Source organism: Nycticebus coucang, chromosome 2 (assembly GCF_027406575.1).
Source record: "Nycticebus coucang isolate mNycCou1 chromosome 2, mNycCou1.pri, whole genome shotgun sequence".
In the NCBI taxonomy this organism is placed as follows: Eukaryota; Metazoa; Chordata; class Mammalia; order Primates; family Lorisidae; genus Nycticebus; species Nycticebus coucang.
In genome coordinates, this window is record NC_069781.1 from 1,185,927 (window position 1) to 1,199,571 (window position 13,645).

A 13,645-nucleotide genomic window follows, 5' to 3' on the forward strand; every position below is an offset into this window, starting at 1 on the left:
ATCCCTCTCAGCTTATCTACCTGTGTACAAATGTCCTCTTTTTATAAAAACGCCCGTTATCCTGGAGTAGGGCCCCACCTCCACGACCTCATTTAACTTGGTTGCCTTTGTGAAGACCCTCTGTCACATTCTGAGTTATGGGGAAGTTAGAACTAAAATAGCTTTTTGGGGGGAAGGGGATGTAATTCAACAACAGAGTGAAAATTTAACTGCAACGCGGGCATCATCCCACTGGACAGCACAGTGCACACTCTGTCCACACATGGATGGAGCCGTAAGACAGAGCACAGCCCGAGTCTGCACACAGGCTTCAGCGCCTCCATTTCCTCTGTTGCGAGGCCAGCATACTTGCATCTCTGTCTGTTCAGGCAGGCAAGGCTGGGCTGAGACAGCACGTGTGCATTTCCCCAGTCTGGAGGCTAGAAGCCAGCCACCAAGGTGCTATAGGGTTGGTGCTGCCTATCCCCTGGTTCAAATGTGGTCGCCTTTTCTGCGCTAACCTCACATGGTAGGAAGGGACAAGGGAACACTCAGGCCTCTTACATTTACTAAGACCACTAGTCCTATGAACCAAAATAAAATCTTAAACCCCCAGGTTGAATGAATTGACCCCCTCTTGGCCAAAAGGACCCCAGAAATACCCTGAAGCTGAGTTGTTGGCCATAAGAAGGGATGTCAGAGGTGCTACCATGCCCACTTCCCTTCTAAATGTCCTTTGTAACTCCCCCGACAGGCCTAAGGCTGTATGTGCACAAGACAAAGCTTAAATCACACCTGCAGGTAGTCAACTTGTGTGTGTGTATCCTTGCTAGTCTCTGATCAGCAGATTTCCTTATCTTAACATCACAAGCCTTTACACAAAGATTCATTTCAGTTACAAACCAAAGCATCTCTGAACCCACCTACAACCTGTAATTCCTGCTTCCAGATGTCCTGCCTTTTGGGGCCAAAACAATGTACGTCTTCCAGTGTTGATTTATGATTTTTATGCATAACTCCCATCTCCCTAAAAATGTATAAAAACAAACTGTAGGCTCGGCACCCATAGCTCAGTGGTTAGGGCGCCAGTTGCCTACACTGCGGCTGGCAGGTTCGAACCCGGCCTAGGCCTGCTAAACAACAACAACTCCAACAACCACCACCACAACAAGGGCGGCGCCTGTGGCTCAAGGAGTAGGGCGCCGGTCCCATATGCCGGAGGTGGTGGGTTCAAACCTAGCCCCGGCCAAAAACCACACACACACACACACACACAAAAACAACCACAACAAATAGCCGGGTGTTGTGGTGGGCACCTGTAGTCCCAGCTACTCAGAAGGCTGAGGCAAGAGAACTGCGTAAGCCTAAGAGTTTGAGGTTGCTGTGAGCTGCAATGCCACCGCACTCTACTCAAGGTGACACAGTGAAACTGTCTCAAAAAAAATAAAAACAAAAGAACTGTTACCCAACCACAAGGGGACCACTTGCTCAAAGCTTGGGTGTGGTTCTCCAGGCCCAGTCACATATACTTAGCTCAGAATAAACCTCTAGTTTGGGTCCTTTTCCATGACAATCTCATTCATAAAGACTGCACCCACATGACCCTATCATCTCCCAAAGGTTCCACTTCCAAATTCCATCATGTTGTGGATTACATTTCAACATATGAATTCTGGGGAAACACAAATATTCAGCCTTGTATTAGTCTATTTTTTGCTGTTATAACACAACACCTGAGACTGGGTAATTTGTAACGAAAAGAAATTTATTGGCTCACAGTTCTGGAGGCCGGGAAGTCCAAGAGCAAGGTGCTGACATCTGGCCAGGGCCTTCTTGCTACATCATCTCGGAAGGTGGAAGGGCAAGAGACACGCCAAACTGCCTTTTATAACAGTGCCAATACCAACCAGAAGGGGGTGGCCCTTGTGGCCTAATCATCTCTTAAGAGGGTTAAGGGTCACCTCTTAACACTGTTACAATGGCAATTAAATATTAACATACTTTGGAGGAGACAAACATTGAAACCGCAGCATTCTGCCCCTGCCCCCCCCATTCACGTCTTCTCACATACAAAATGCATTTCATTCCATCCCAATAATCCCAAAAGTCCTTACTCCCGCCACCATCAACTCCAAACTCCAAACCCCAAAAGTTCATCTAAATTACAAGTGGGTGAGACTCAAGGCAGGATTCATCAATACAGGTTCACAGGTGAATGTGAATTGCCCTCCAGCTATTAGCCTGTGAAATCAAACAAGGTACATGCATTAGCAATACAATGGTGGGGCAGGCACAGAGTAGACGTTTTTATTCCAAAAGGCAAAAACTGCAAAGGAAAGGAATAATGGTCCCAAGCAAGTCTAAAACCCAACAGGGAAAACAGAACTAAATCCTAAGACTTCAGAGTAATCTCTGACTCCACATCCTGCCTTCTAGACAAATTGGGGAAGGACTGGCCCCTAAGGTTCTAGGACACCCCACCACCCGTGGCTTTGCTGGGCTCAGCCCACATGGCTGCTCTCATGTGAGTCCTGTGCTTAGGGCTTTCCGGCTGCTGTTGATTGCTGGTGTATCTACTGCGGTCTCAGGGGTGGCCCTTCACCTAAGGCTCCACTGGGCATTGCCCAGTGAAAAGTCTGTAACTGAACCCTAGGCTGTATGCAACATCCTTAGACATCTGGAAGGAGGAAGCCACAATTGACAGCTCTTGTACTCTGTACACCTGGGTGCACTCTGTACGCCTGGGTGTACTCTGCCAAAGGGCACTATACTGAACAGAGGGAGCAGAGACTTGAGGTGGCCATGGGTGGAAGGCCCCATGGTCCTGAGGGCACCTGGGCCTCTTTCGTTTCCTTCTGAGGCCTCATCTAAATGGCCTTTGCTCTCTGTATTTCTACCAACACTCTGATCACAACCACTTAAGTAATCGCTAACTAGCTTCAGATTTTCCCTACAGTTCTCTTCTGGGCTGTCCCCAGAACTGTGCTAATATTCCATTTATAGTAGTCTAGGCTCTTTGTAGCCTGCTTCTCCAAACTCTTGTAGCCTCTGCCCACCACCCAGTTCCAAAGCTGCTTCCACATTTCAGGTTCAAATTATATAACAACAACTCCACTCCTGGAACCAATTTTTTGTCTATAGTGATACCAAAACCAGATAACCATAACACAAAAAGACAACTATATGCCCCTCATGAATAGATGCAAAAACCTTCATAAAATATTACTAAATCAAATCCAGCAAAATATAAAAACAAAAGCACACCATGACCAAGAGGGGTTTATTGCAGAAGTGCAAGGCTGGTTCAACATTTGGAGATCAATCAACATAAGCCACCACACTAACTGTATAGAGAAAAACCCAAAAGGACACAACACTTCTCCAGAAAAAACATTTTCTTTTTTTTTTTTTTTTTGAGACAGAGCCTTAGTTGCCCTGGGTAGAGTGCTGTGCCATCATAGCTCACAGCAACCTCAAACTCCTGGGCTCAAGCGAGTCTCCTGTCTCCGCCTCCCAAGTAGCTGGGACTACAGGCGCCCGCCACAACGCCCGGCTATTTTTTGGTTGCAGCCGTCATTGTTGTTTGGTGGGCCCGGGCTGGATTCGAACCTGCCAGCTCAGGTGTACGTGGCTGGTGCCTTAGCCGCTTGAGCCACAGGCGCCGAGCCGAAAAAACATTTTCTTAAAGTGTCTACTCATGTAAAAACTCTCCGTAAACCAGAAATAGAAGGAAAAACACTACCAGTAAAGTTTTCCCCAACACCAGGAACAAGGCAAGGATTCGTACTCTTACCACTAGTATTCGAGCTAATACTGGAAGTCTTAGCTGGTAGAATAAGGCAAGCAGGAAAAATGAAAGGCATAGAGACTGGAAAAGAATAAAACTGTCCCTATTCACAGACGACATGATTGTTTATGCATAAAATCCTCCCAAATCAACACAAACAAAATCCCAACCTCCTAAAACCAATTAGTGAATTTATCAAAGTTACGGGATACAAGGACATCATACAAAAATCAATCATGTTTCCAAACACTGGAAATACACAATTAGAAACCAAAATGTAAAAAACAACAGCTCTTACAATAGCTCAAAATAGAAAGAAATAGAGGCATAAACTTGTCAGAACATGTGCAAGGTATATACAGAATACTACAAAATGCTGATGGAAGAAATCAAAGACCTGAATAGAGAAACTATGTTCATGGATTAGAAGACTCAATACAGACATCAATTCTCCTCAAACCGATATACAGATTTAATAAAAGTCCAATCAAAATCCCAGTAGGATTTTTGGTAGATACAGATAGGCTAATTTAAGAATTTTTATATACTGCCAGAACAGTTCTGAACAAGAATAAAGTATAAGAATGACACTACTTGAGTTACTATGATATTGTTAAAGCATAGCAAGTAAGAGTAAGTGGTGCTGGGGAGGAAGCAGACCCACAGGTCAGCAGAACTTAACAGACCTCACCGATACAACAAACATTTACAAAAGTAAAAAAACCAATTCAATGGAAAAAGGACCTTTCTTCAAAAGTGCAAAAGCAAGTTAGTGAAGAAAGGAGAAGTTATAATTCTATGTGTAGCACTAAGTTAGTCATCTGAAGAGATGATGAAACAATGGGCTATCTATATGCAAAAAAACAAAAGCCTCTGTGCCCGTAGCTCAGTGGTTAGGGCACTGGCCACATACACCGGGGCTGGGAGGTTCAAACCCAGCTCTGGCCAGCTAAACAACAATGACAACTGCAAAAAAAAAAAAAAAATAGCTGGGCATTGTGGCAGGGGCCTGTAGTCCCAACTACTTGGGAGGCTGAAGCAAGAGAATCGTTTGAGCCCAAGAGTTTGAGGTTGCTGTGAGCTGTGATGCCATAGCACTCTACTGAGGGTGACAGAGTGAGATTCTGTCTACACAAAACAAACAAACAAACAAAACCCTAAATCTAATTCTCACAGCTCATGAAAAAATTAAGTAAAAACAGGTTACAAACCTAAATGTAAAACAATCAGAACTTCTAGATTCAATTACAAGAGAAAACCATCAGGACCTGGTGTGACACAAAGAATTCTCAGACATATCAAAGGCACGATCCATGGAAGAAAAAGTTGATAAACGGGATTCCTAAAAATTTAAAACTTTTTTGTTATGAAAAGACACTGTTAAGAGGATGAACAGATAAGCTGCTGACTGGGAGAAAATATTTGCAAATCTTATCTCTGACTAGGGACTTTAGTCTAGATTATATAAATAGTCCTAAAACTCAACAAGAAAACGCACAGTCCAATTTAAAAACAGGTGAGACACACAGACATTTTTTTTTTTTAATTGACATTTTGTCACCCTTGGTAGAGTGCTGTGGCATCACAGTTCACAGCAACCTCCAGCTCTTGGGCTTAGGCGATTCTCTTGCCTCAGCCTCCTGAGTAGCTGGGACTACAGGTGCCTGCCACAATGCCCGGCTATATTTTGTTGTTGTTGCAGTTTGGCCGGGGCCAGGCTTGAACCCACCACCCTCGGTATATGGGTCCAGCGCCCTACTCACTGAGCCACAGGCGCCGCCCACACACAGACATTTCACCAAAGATGTTTAGCAACATGAATCAGATATTGAAAAGATGCATATTAGAGCCACAAGACACCACTACACACCCCTTGCAATAGCTCCTGTAAAAACCAAGGACAGTACTAAGTGTTTACAGCAGGTGGAACAGCAGGAACTGGGACTGGCACTGGCATCCCACAAGGCACACAAGGGGCACCCACGTTCTGGGGTGTGGTCTGGCACTTTGTGAATTTAAGACACTGCTATGCGAACCAGCATCCCTACTCCTTATTACCCCAGTGAAATGCAAACTCATTTAACCACCCGCATACAAAGCTATATAGCATTTTTGTTCATAATTGCAAAAACACCAGAAACGACCCAAATAGCAGTTCAGTAGTTATGACCCTAAACTGTTTCCTGGCCGTATTTGTAGGATGGTAAAACCATGAGTTGTGGTGCTTATTTGGATCTGGAAAATCTGTATTGGCAGGTGCCAAAAAACATTCTGAGATCTATAAAGCATTTGAAAACATCTATTCTATTCTAAAAGGTTTTTAAAAAGGCTGAGTATAGGGCAGCACCTGTGGCTCAGTCAGTAAGGCGCCGGCCCCATATGCCGAGGGTGGCGGGTTCAAACCCGGCCCCGGCCAAAAACTGCAACCAAAAAATAGCCGGGTGTTGTGGTGAGCGCCTGTAGTCCCAGCTACTCAGGAGGCTGAGGCAAGAGAATCCCTTAAGCCCAGGAGCTGGAGGTTGCTGTGAGCTGTGTGAGGCCATGGCACTCTACCGAGGGCCATGAAGTGAGACTCTGTCTCTACAAAAAAAAAAAAAAAAAAAAAGGCTGAGTATACTAAATATATCACTTAACATCTTGCATTGTACTGGTTTGAATATGTGCATTAAGGCCAGAAACAGCTGGATTCTCCTTCTTACCAATTTAAAAACAGGTAAGACACACAGACATTTTTTTTTAATTGACATTTTGTCACCCCCGGTAGAGTGCTGTGGCATCACAGTTTGAATATGGATTCAAACAGCTGGATTCTTCTACCTTTAATTGTAGATGTTTCAAGTATATCTTTATTTTTGTCTTGTTATACCTACGAAATGAAAGAAACCTATTTCTCAAAAAACAAACCCAAAACAAAACAAAACAGGTGAACAAACAGGGCCCATCCACGTGACGGAGCTCTGCTCAGCAAGAAAAAGGGGACAAACTCTGACACACATCTGTGAGTCTCAAGGCATCCTGCTGAGTGAAGCCCAGTCTCAGAAAGTCACACCCTGCTGAAGACTCCATCTATTTTTTTTTTTTTTGAGACAGAGTCTCACTGTTGCCCTTGGTAGAGTGCTGTGGCGACTGTGTGACAAAACTAGCGTGGGAGAAGTACTGCCTGGGGTGGTGGGAAGGGGAGGGGTGTCCACACAGGGAGGGCAGAGGGGTCTTCCAAGGTGATGGGGATCTCCCTTATCCTGACTATACGGAAGTGTAAAATCTGTGTGTGTGAAGATTCATAGAACTGAACACCAAAAAAATAAGTAAATAAAAACAAAAAATCAATTCTACTATGCAAAACATTTGAAAGTTATTAGGGAGAAAATGCATTTTACCTGTAAAAAGAGGCTGGTGGCTCATACCTGTAATCCTAGCACCTTGAGAGGCCGGGGGAGGATCCCTTGAGCCCAGAAGCTTGAGGCTGTAGTGAGTTATGACATCACTGCACTCCAGCCTGGGTGACAGAAACTCCGTCTCAAAGGGGGGAAAAAAAAAAGATAAACAAACAGCAGACATTACACTGACAACAGATCCAAGTGACAGCGGGTTGCAGCTTCAAATTTCTGAGAAACAAATGATCATCCATACAGAATTCTCTCAGGTACCACCATCAAAAATAAGGGTAAGCTTGACGCCAGCCACATACACCAGGGCTGGTGGGTTAGAGCCCAGTTGGGCCTGCTAAGTAACGACAACTACGATTAAAAAAAAAAAAAAAAAAGCCAGGCATTTTGGCAGGCGCCTGTAGTCCCAGCTATTTGGGAGGCTGAGGCAAGAGAATGGCTTAAGCCCAAGAGTTTGAGGTTGCTGTGAGCTGTGACAACACAGCACTCTACCAAGGGCGATATAGTGAGACTCTGTTTAAAAAAAAACAAAAAAAAAAACCAAGGGTAAAATAAAGACACCTGAAACACATAGTTCCCATAAGGTCACCACCCAGAACTCCTCAAGGAATGTTAAGTGATGTTCTTTCTCAAGTCATGGAACACAAACAAGGCCAGACATGGAGCAGCTGTGAGCAAATAAATACACAAAATCCTGGCAACAACTGTGAAACTTAAAAAAATTATTGGGGTTGAAAACATATGACATAATTGTTAATGTGAAAGATATGGACGAGGAGATCAAATACAAGCACAAATTAAAGCTGCTTCCTGGTGGACATGCAAAGTGGTGTGGCCACCATGGGAAGCAGCTGAGCAGTTCCTTCAGAGCTGGACACACAGAGCTGCCACTCCCAGGTACACCCAAGAGAACTGAACACATGTGACTACATGAAAACTTGTACACGTGTCTGCAGCAGCATTTCCATAATAGCAAAAAAAAGTAGAAATAAACCAACTGTCCACTGACAGATGAACAGATAAAATCTGGTCTATCCATACAACAGAATAGTACTCAGCCGTAAGAAAGGAACGAAATTCTGACATACTACAGCACAGATGAACTTGAAAATATGCTGAGTAGAAGCCAGCACCAAAGGTCACATATTATTGGATTCTTTTTTTTTGTAGAGACAGAGTCTCACTTTATCACCCTCAGTGGAGTGCTGTGGCATCTCAGCTCACAGCAACCTCCAACTCCTGGGCTTAGGTGATTCTCTTGCCTCAGACTCCTGAGTAGCTGGGACTACAGGCGCCCGCCACAACACCTGGCTATTTTTGTTGCAGTTTGGCCGGGGCCAGGTTTGAACCTGCCACCCTCAGTATATGGGGCCAGAGCCCAGCCCACTGAGCCACAGGAGCCGTCCTATTGGATTCTTTTTAAAAAGAGTGTCCATAATAGGCAAATCCACACAAACAGAAAGTATTACAGATGCAAAGTTGTTAGGGGCTGGGGAAGGGGGAATCAAGTAACTGACAATTGAAAGTTTCTTTTAAGGGTGATGGAATGTCCTTCAATTACTGGTAACTCCCTAATCACCAGGGACTCGATGTCAGCAGACCACACCTGCTACAGGCCTGCCCAGATGCCTTCTGTCTCCCCCGGACCAACCAGTCCCCCAAGTGTCTTCACCTGGAGCGGGGGCTTAAGAAAGTTTCCGGCGGGCGGCGCCTGTGGCTCAGTGAGTAGGGCGCCGGCCCCATATACCAAGGGTGGCGGATTGAAACCCCGCCCCGGCCAAACTGCAACAACAAAAAAAATAGCCGGGTGTTGTGGCGGGCGCCTGTAGTCCCAGCTACTCGGGAGGCTGAGGCAAGAGAATCGCTTAAGCCCAGGAGTTGGAGGTTGCTGTGAGCTGTGTGAGGCCACGGCACTCTACCGAGGGCCATAAAGTGAGACTCTGTCTCTACAAAAAAAAAAAATAATAAAGTTTCCGGCAAACCTCTACCCCTTTTCCAGCCTGAAGGCCAACCTTGCTCTCTGCTTAGGGGAGGCAAGGGATAGGGACCACCCCAAGCTGTACTGGACAGCAATGGACCTGGCCTGGTGGTTGCTCTGCCCAGTCTGAGCAGACCAGACACCTTTTGCTTTGACTCTCCCCTCTGCAACTCCTAACCCTCAGCCATCCTATGCTCAGTTACAACACGCCCCAATGCCTTCCACCTTCCAAAATGGGCCCAAACCCTTCATCTACTGTTGAGGACACTTTCCTATTTTTCCTACCTCTGAGTTCTATTTCATTTTACAGGAAAGGAAATGATCTCAATAATCTCTTTACCCTGCATTGTCCTAGTAAAAAAAAAAAAATCACATACAATTAAATCCCCAAATAGGTAAACTATGTTAAAAAAAAACTAAAACCAGTGGAAGAAAACACGACAGTATCTTTCACCTATGGGAAGGTTAAGGTTTCTTAAGTTGGAAACAGCACCATTCATAATGGTTAAGATTATTCAACTGATCCTATCTAAATTTTACATTTCAAACACAGCTCAAAGACAAAACCAAAGACTAGTATTCTGAAATATTAGGAACTCTTACTAATGAGCAAGAAAACAAGACTAACAGCCCAGTAGAAAAATGGACAAAGACAGGGTTGAGTGTCTCACACCTGTAACCCCAGCACTTTGGGATGCTGAGGTGGCAGAATCAATGAACTCAGGAGTTCAAGGTTACAGTGAGTTACCATGGTGCTGCTGCACTCCAGCCTGGGCAAGAGTAAGATCTCATCTCAAAAACAAAAACAAAAAAAAAGGCACTTCACATGAGATTGAGAGATTCCAAGTGAGCAAGAAAACTGGACAAAGATGTCCAACTGCACCGAGTCCTTAGGGAGAGGCGAGGCACAATGACAAGCCCCTCACATCTTGCAGACATGAGGCAAGAGACCAGCAACGTGAACTGCTAGGGGGACAGGAGGTAATCGTGACCTCCCCTCCTGCTAGTTCGCAGAGCGAGCTGACAACCCCTAGGAAAGGCAGGGACCCCTCAGCTCTCCTTCCAGGCTAACCAAAAAACAGAGGAGTCTGTGCCACTGCCTCTCATGGCCAGCACCCTGAAGACAGGACTCAGGGGTGCATGGACTGGAGAGCTAAGAAAACAACTACCTGAGGACAATTCAGTATACGATTTCCATATACTTTTAAAATGCAATATCCTTATCTGTGGATACACAAACATACAAAACTCATAAAAATCCAGGTAGAATAGGAATGTGCATCAGGATGAGCGGCCCTGGAGAGCCTAGGTGACAGCTACCGTGCTCCCATCTATCACGGCACACACAGGGAGGGCAGGTGTACCCGGGTTGTCCTGGTGCTCGGGCTGCTGTTCTCTAAGCTTTTCCATCCTGTTAACCTCTCACATTGTAGGACAGAGTGAAGACATCAAGAGGAAGTCAAGCTTTACCCGGACCCCTAATGAAGACTCCCACCAAGCCCAGCACACCCTGGAATCCTGAGCACAACCCATCCTCACCCCACCTGTTTAACTCCAGAGCTCCTGCAGTGGCCTGGCCCAGGCCAGATGGGCTGTGTGTGGCCTTGCTCACAGGAGCCCTGTGAGAGAAGCTGGACAGGGAAGAAGAAAAAAATGAACTTCAAGGCTGGATGGGAGAAACAACTTAAGAGTGTTGATGCAACAGAGTAGATGGGCCCAGCTGGCAGGGCCAGGCACACCATGAGGCGATGTCCATGGGAGTGGAAGAAGCCATGGGGCTCCCACAGAGGGTCACCACTGCCACTGCTAGAAGCTGGCAACCTGGAGCCAAATGGACACCACTCACAGCACAGTCTCAGCAGTTTAATGATGGTGTCTTGGCTGGATGTGCAGTTCACACACACCGCTCAGTGGGCCAGACTGCCCAGGACCAGCACCCTCTTCTGGCCACTGGCCCAGCTCTGCAGCACCAGACAAGCACCCAGAGGTCTAACAATGCTCCCTTCTCTCCAGGGGCCAGAGGGCAGAACTGGACAGCACTGCTTCCTTGCTCTGTGGATGGCCTGGGGGAGTCCCACCTCCTGAGCACAGAGAGCCCTGCCCACTGCACTCCTCATGCCACCCTGCTCTGAAGCCCCTTGTGGAATGTGCTCCTGTCCAAGCGCCCCCAACCCTCCCAGGGGCCTCTCTTTCCTTTATAGAACAGTGAGGGCGGTTACTGCCAGGAATCCTTGAAGATCCTCAACTGATCCCACCAGGGCCTCAGGCTGAAGCCATCTCCCTTGTAGCTCCATGAAGTCTCTGAAATCTAAGGACTGATCAATGGCGCCTTCCATTGTGTGATGCTGACCTGGCCTTTGGCCGACAGCAAAGCCCAGCCCCCACCCACCCTGGTGCGGTGAGGCCCTGGCCTGGAGTGGGCAGCCCCTCACTGAACTGGCTGTGTCTGACTGCCCTGAACTTTGGTAGGTGGTGACTAGAGCCCTGTCAGATCCACGATAGCCTTGATGAAGATGGCATCATCCCGCACATAGGGATTCTTGGCCTCCATCTTGGAGACGGGGCAGAAGAGGGGGCAGCCGCTGGCAATGTTCATGTCGTTGACTGGCCTCTGAAAAGAGGACGAGGTCACGTCGGGCCTGAAGGCATCAATGACATGTTCCCGATTGTTCTGGTCCAGCAGCATTAAGGTTACCTGCAGGGGAAAGCCCCAGGGAGGAACACAAGTCCATGAGTACCCTCACACCAGCTCCAAGGGTCTGGACACACACAGTCACACATGTGCCCGCCCCAATCCCAAGACCAAGGCCACAGGGTTACAGGACCTAGGTGTGTAAGCCACAGTGCCCAGAGCATCTTGCCTGTAGAATCTGTGCCCATCTGGCGTTTTCTGCCCACTAATGTCTGGAATCTTAGGCTGAAGCTTAGCACTTCTAAATCTGCATTATTTTATGCTTTTTCTCAATAATATTCATCTGATGGCCTGACAGAGACATTTTCTTGCCAGAGAGATCACACAGCCCCTGACCCCCAGCCCAGAGGGGCGCACTCTCCCAGGAGAGCCTGAGATGGCCTCTTTAGGCTGGGAACGTGATACCCAAGGACAGATACAGGTCCTACCACTCACCCCACCCACACTGCTTGGCTTCCTCCCCCAGCTACCCAGGGAGAAAGAGCCGCCACAGGGCAGGCCTTAGTGTACAGAAAGGAAAGGGCCGTGCTCCAGCCCAGTCTTTGGGTCTTCAAATATGACACTAAAAATAGATTATGGTTTTCAAAACACTGACCTCAGATAAAGAGGGTTCAGTAGCTGTACCCTTTCCTTTCTTAGAAACAGATTCTCCAAGGTAGTGTTTTCAGATAGCTGGTCTTGGCAGTGACAGTACCACAGCAGAAAATACCTATTGCAGATACCAGGGTCCAACGAGCCTGAGCGGCCCTGTCCTGGACAACCTGGCCATAGAGAAGCTGCACTGCCCCAAGGGCCTCCCCAGTGCTACCCACAGGGAATCCTGCAGAACTCCCGCACCTTCTGGTTGAAGGGCCACCGCAGGAGAGCGTCATTCGGGCCTTTCATCACCACAAAGAAGAGAGAGAGGTGTGTCCCTCGTCCCGTGCCATCGCCGTTCAGGTAGATGCGCAGACACATCTTGTAGCCATATCTGCTGGTATAGAAGGCTGGGGGCAGGGGGCGCCCGTGAGCTCACAGCCCTAGAAGGCAGGGCTCTCCCCACAGGGCTGCCCTCCTGGAGGACAGCAGCACACAGAAACATTTGAGTTCTGGGGATGCAAAGACAGCATTTTTCTCCCCTCAAACTGTGCACAGTGCTAATAAAAACAAATCTCTTTGTTATAAAGCACAGTAATTAGAAACAGCACTTTTTAGAAACCCTAATGGAGCCCCCAAGTTGGCAACACATGAAACCCTGAACTTGAGGTGGGTGGTACAAAAGGCAAGAACCACCTGACTGCCCAAGCCCATGAAAAAGTCACAGAGGGAGCCCAGGCTGGTTGGGGGCTGTGGCGTGGAGCCCCATCTACCTTGGAAGAGGCCCCAGCCAGAGTGAAAACCCAGAACAGCAGAGTCAACAGATGTCCCTCATCACCACCAACATGCACAGAAAATGAGCAACCACAGGCGGTGCCCACAGCTCAGTGGGTAGGCACCAGCCACATACACCCAGGCTGGCAGGTTCAAACCTGGCCCAGGCCTGCTAAACAACAACTACAACAACAACAACAAAAAATAGCCAGGCGTTGTGGTGGGCACCTGTTTGAGGTTGCTGCGAGCTGTGACACCATGACACTCTACTGAGGGTGACCTAGTGAGACTGTCTCAAAAAAAAAAAAAAAAAAAAAAGAAAAAGAAAAAAGAAAATGAGCAACCATAATGTGTTTGAGGTTGTGCTTTTATGTTACATGATATCACATGCAAAGAAAATCTGCAGGCTGTAATGTTTAAGCTCTGCTTGCCAGGTGACGCTAGCAGGATAGCCTCCTGGCCACAGTCCCTGG

At 47.1% G+C, this 13,645-nt stretch overlaps 1 protein-coding gene across 6 annotated transcripts in view; it reads right to left on the minus strand.

The window, feature by feature from the left end:
- Window positions 1–1,287: 1,287 nt before the first annotated feature.
- The window catches only part of TRAF2 (TNF receptor associated factor 2), a 42,842-nt gene continuing 30,484 nt past the window's right edge, over window positions 1,288–13,645 (minus strand). For 5 of the 6 annotated variants that reach the window (XR_008373431.1, XR_008373432.1, XR_008373436.1 and 2 more), the window contains exons 10-12: window positions 12,660–12,808; window positions 7,171–11,825; window positions 1,288–2,220 (exon numbers count right to left, since the gene is read on the minus strand). Coding sequence is in view for 1 of the 6 variants with exons in the window: in XM_053557468.1 (XP_053413443.1) it covers window positions 11,607–11,825; window positions 12,660–12,808 (368 nt within the window). In the remaining 5 variants the exon portion in view is untranslated. Of the gene's footprint in view, window positions 2,221–4,471; window positions 11,826–12,659; window positions 12,809–13,645 lie in introns of those variants that run through there. The other variant, XM_053557468.1, reaches the window with a different exon arrangement.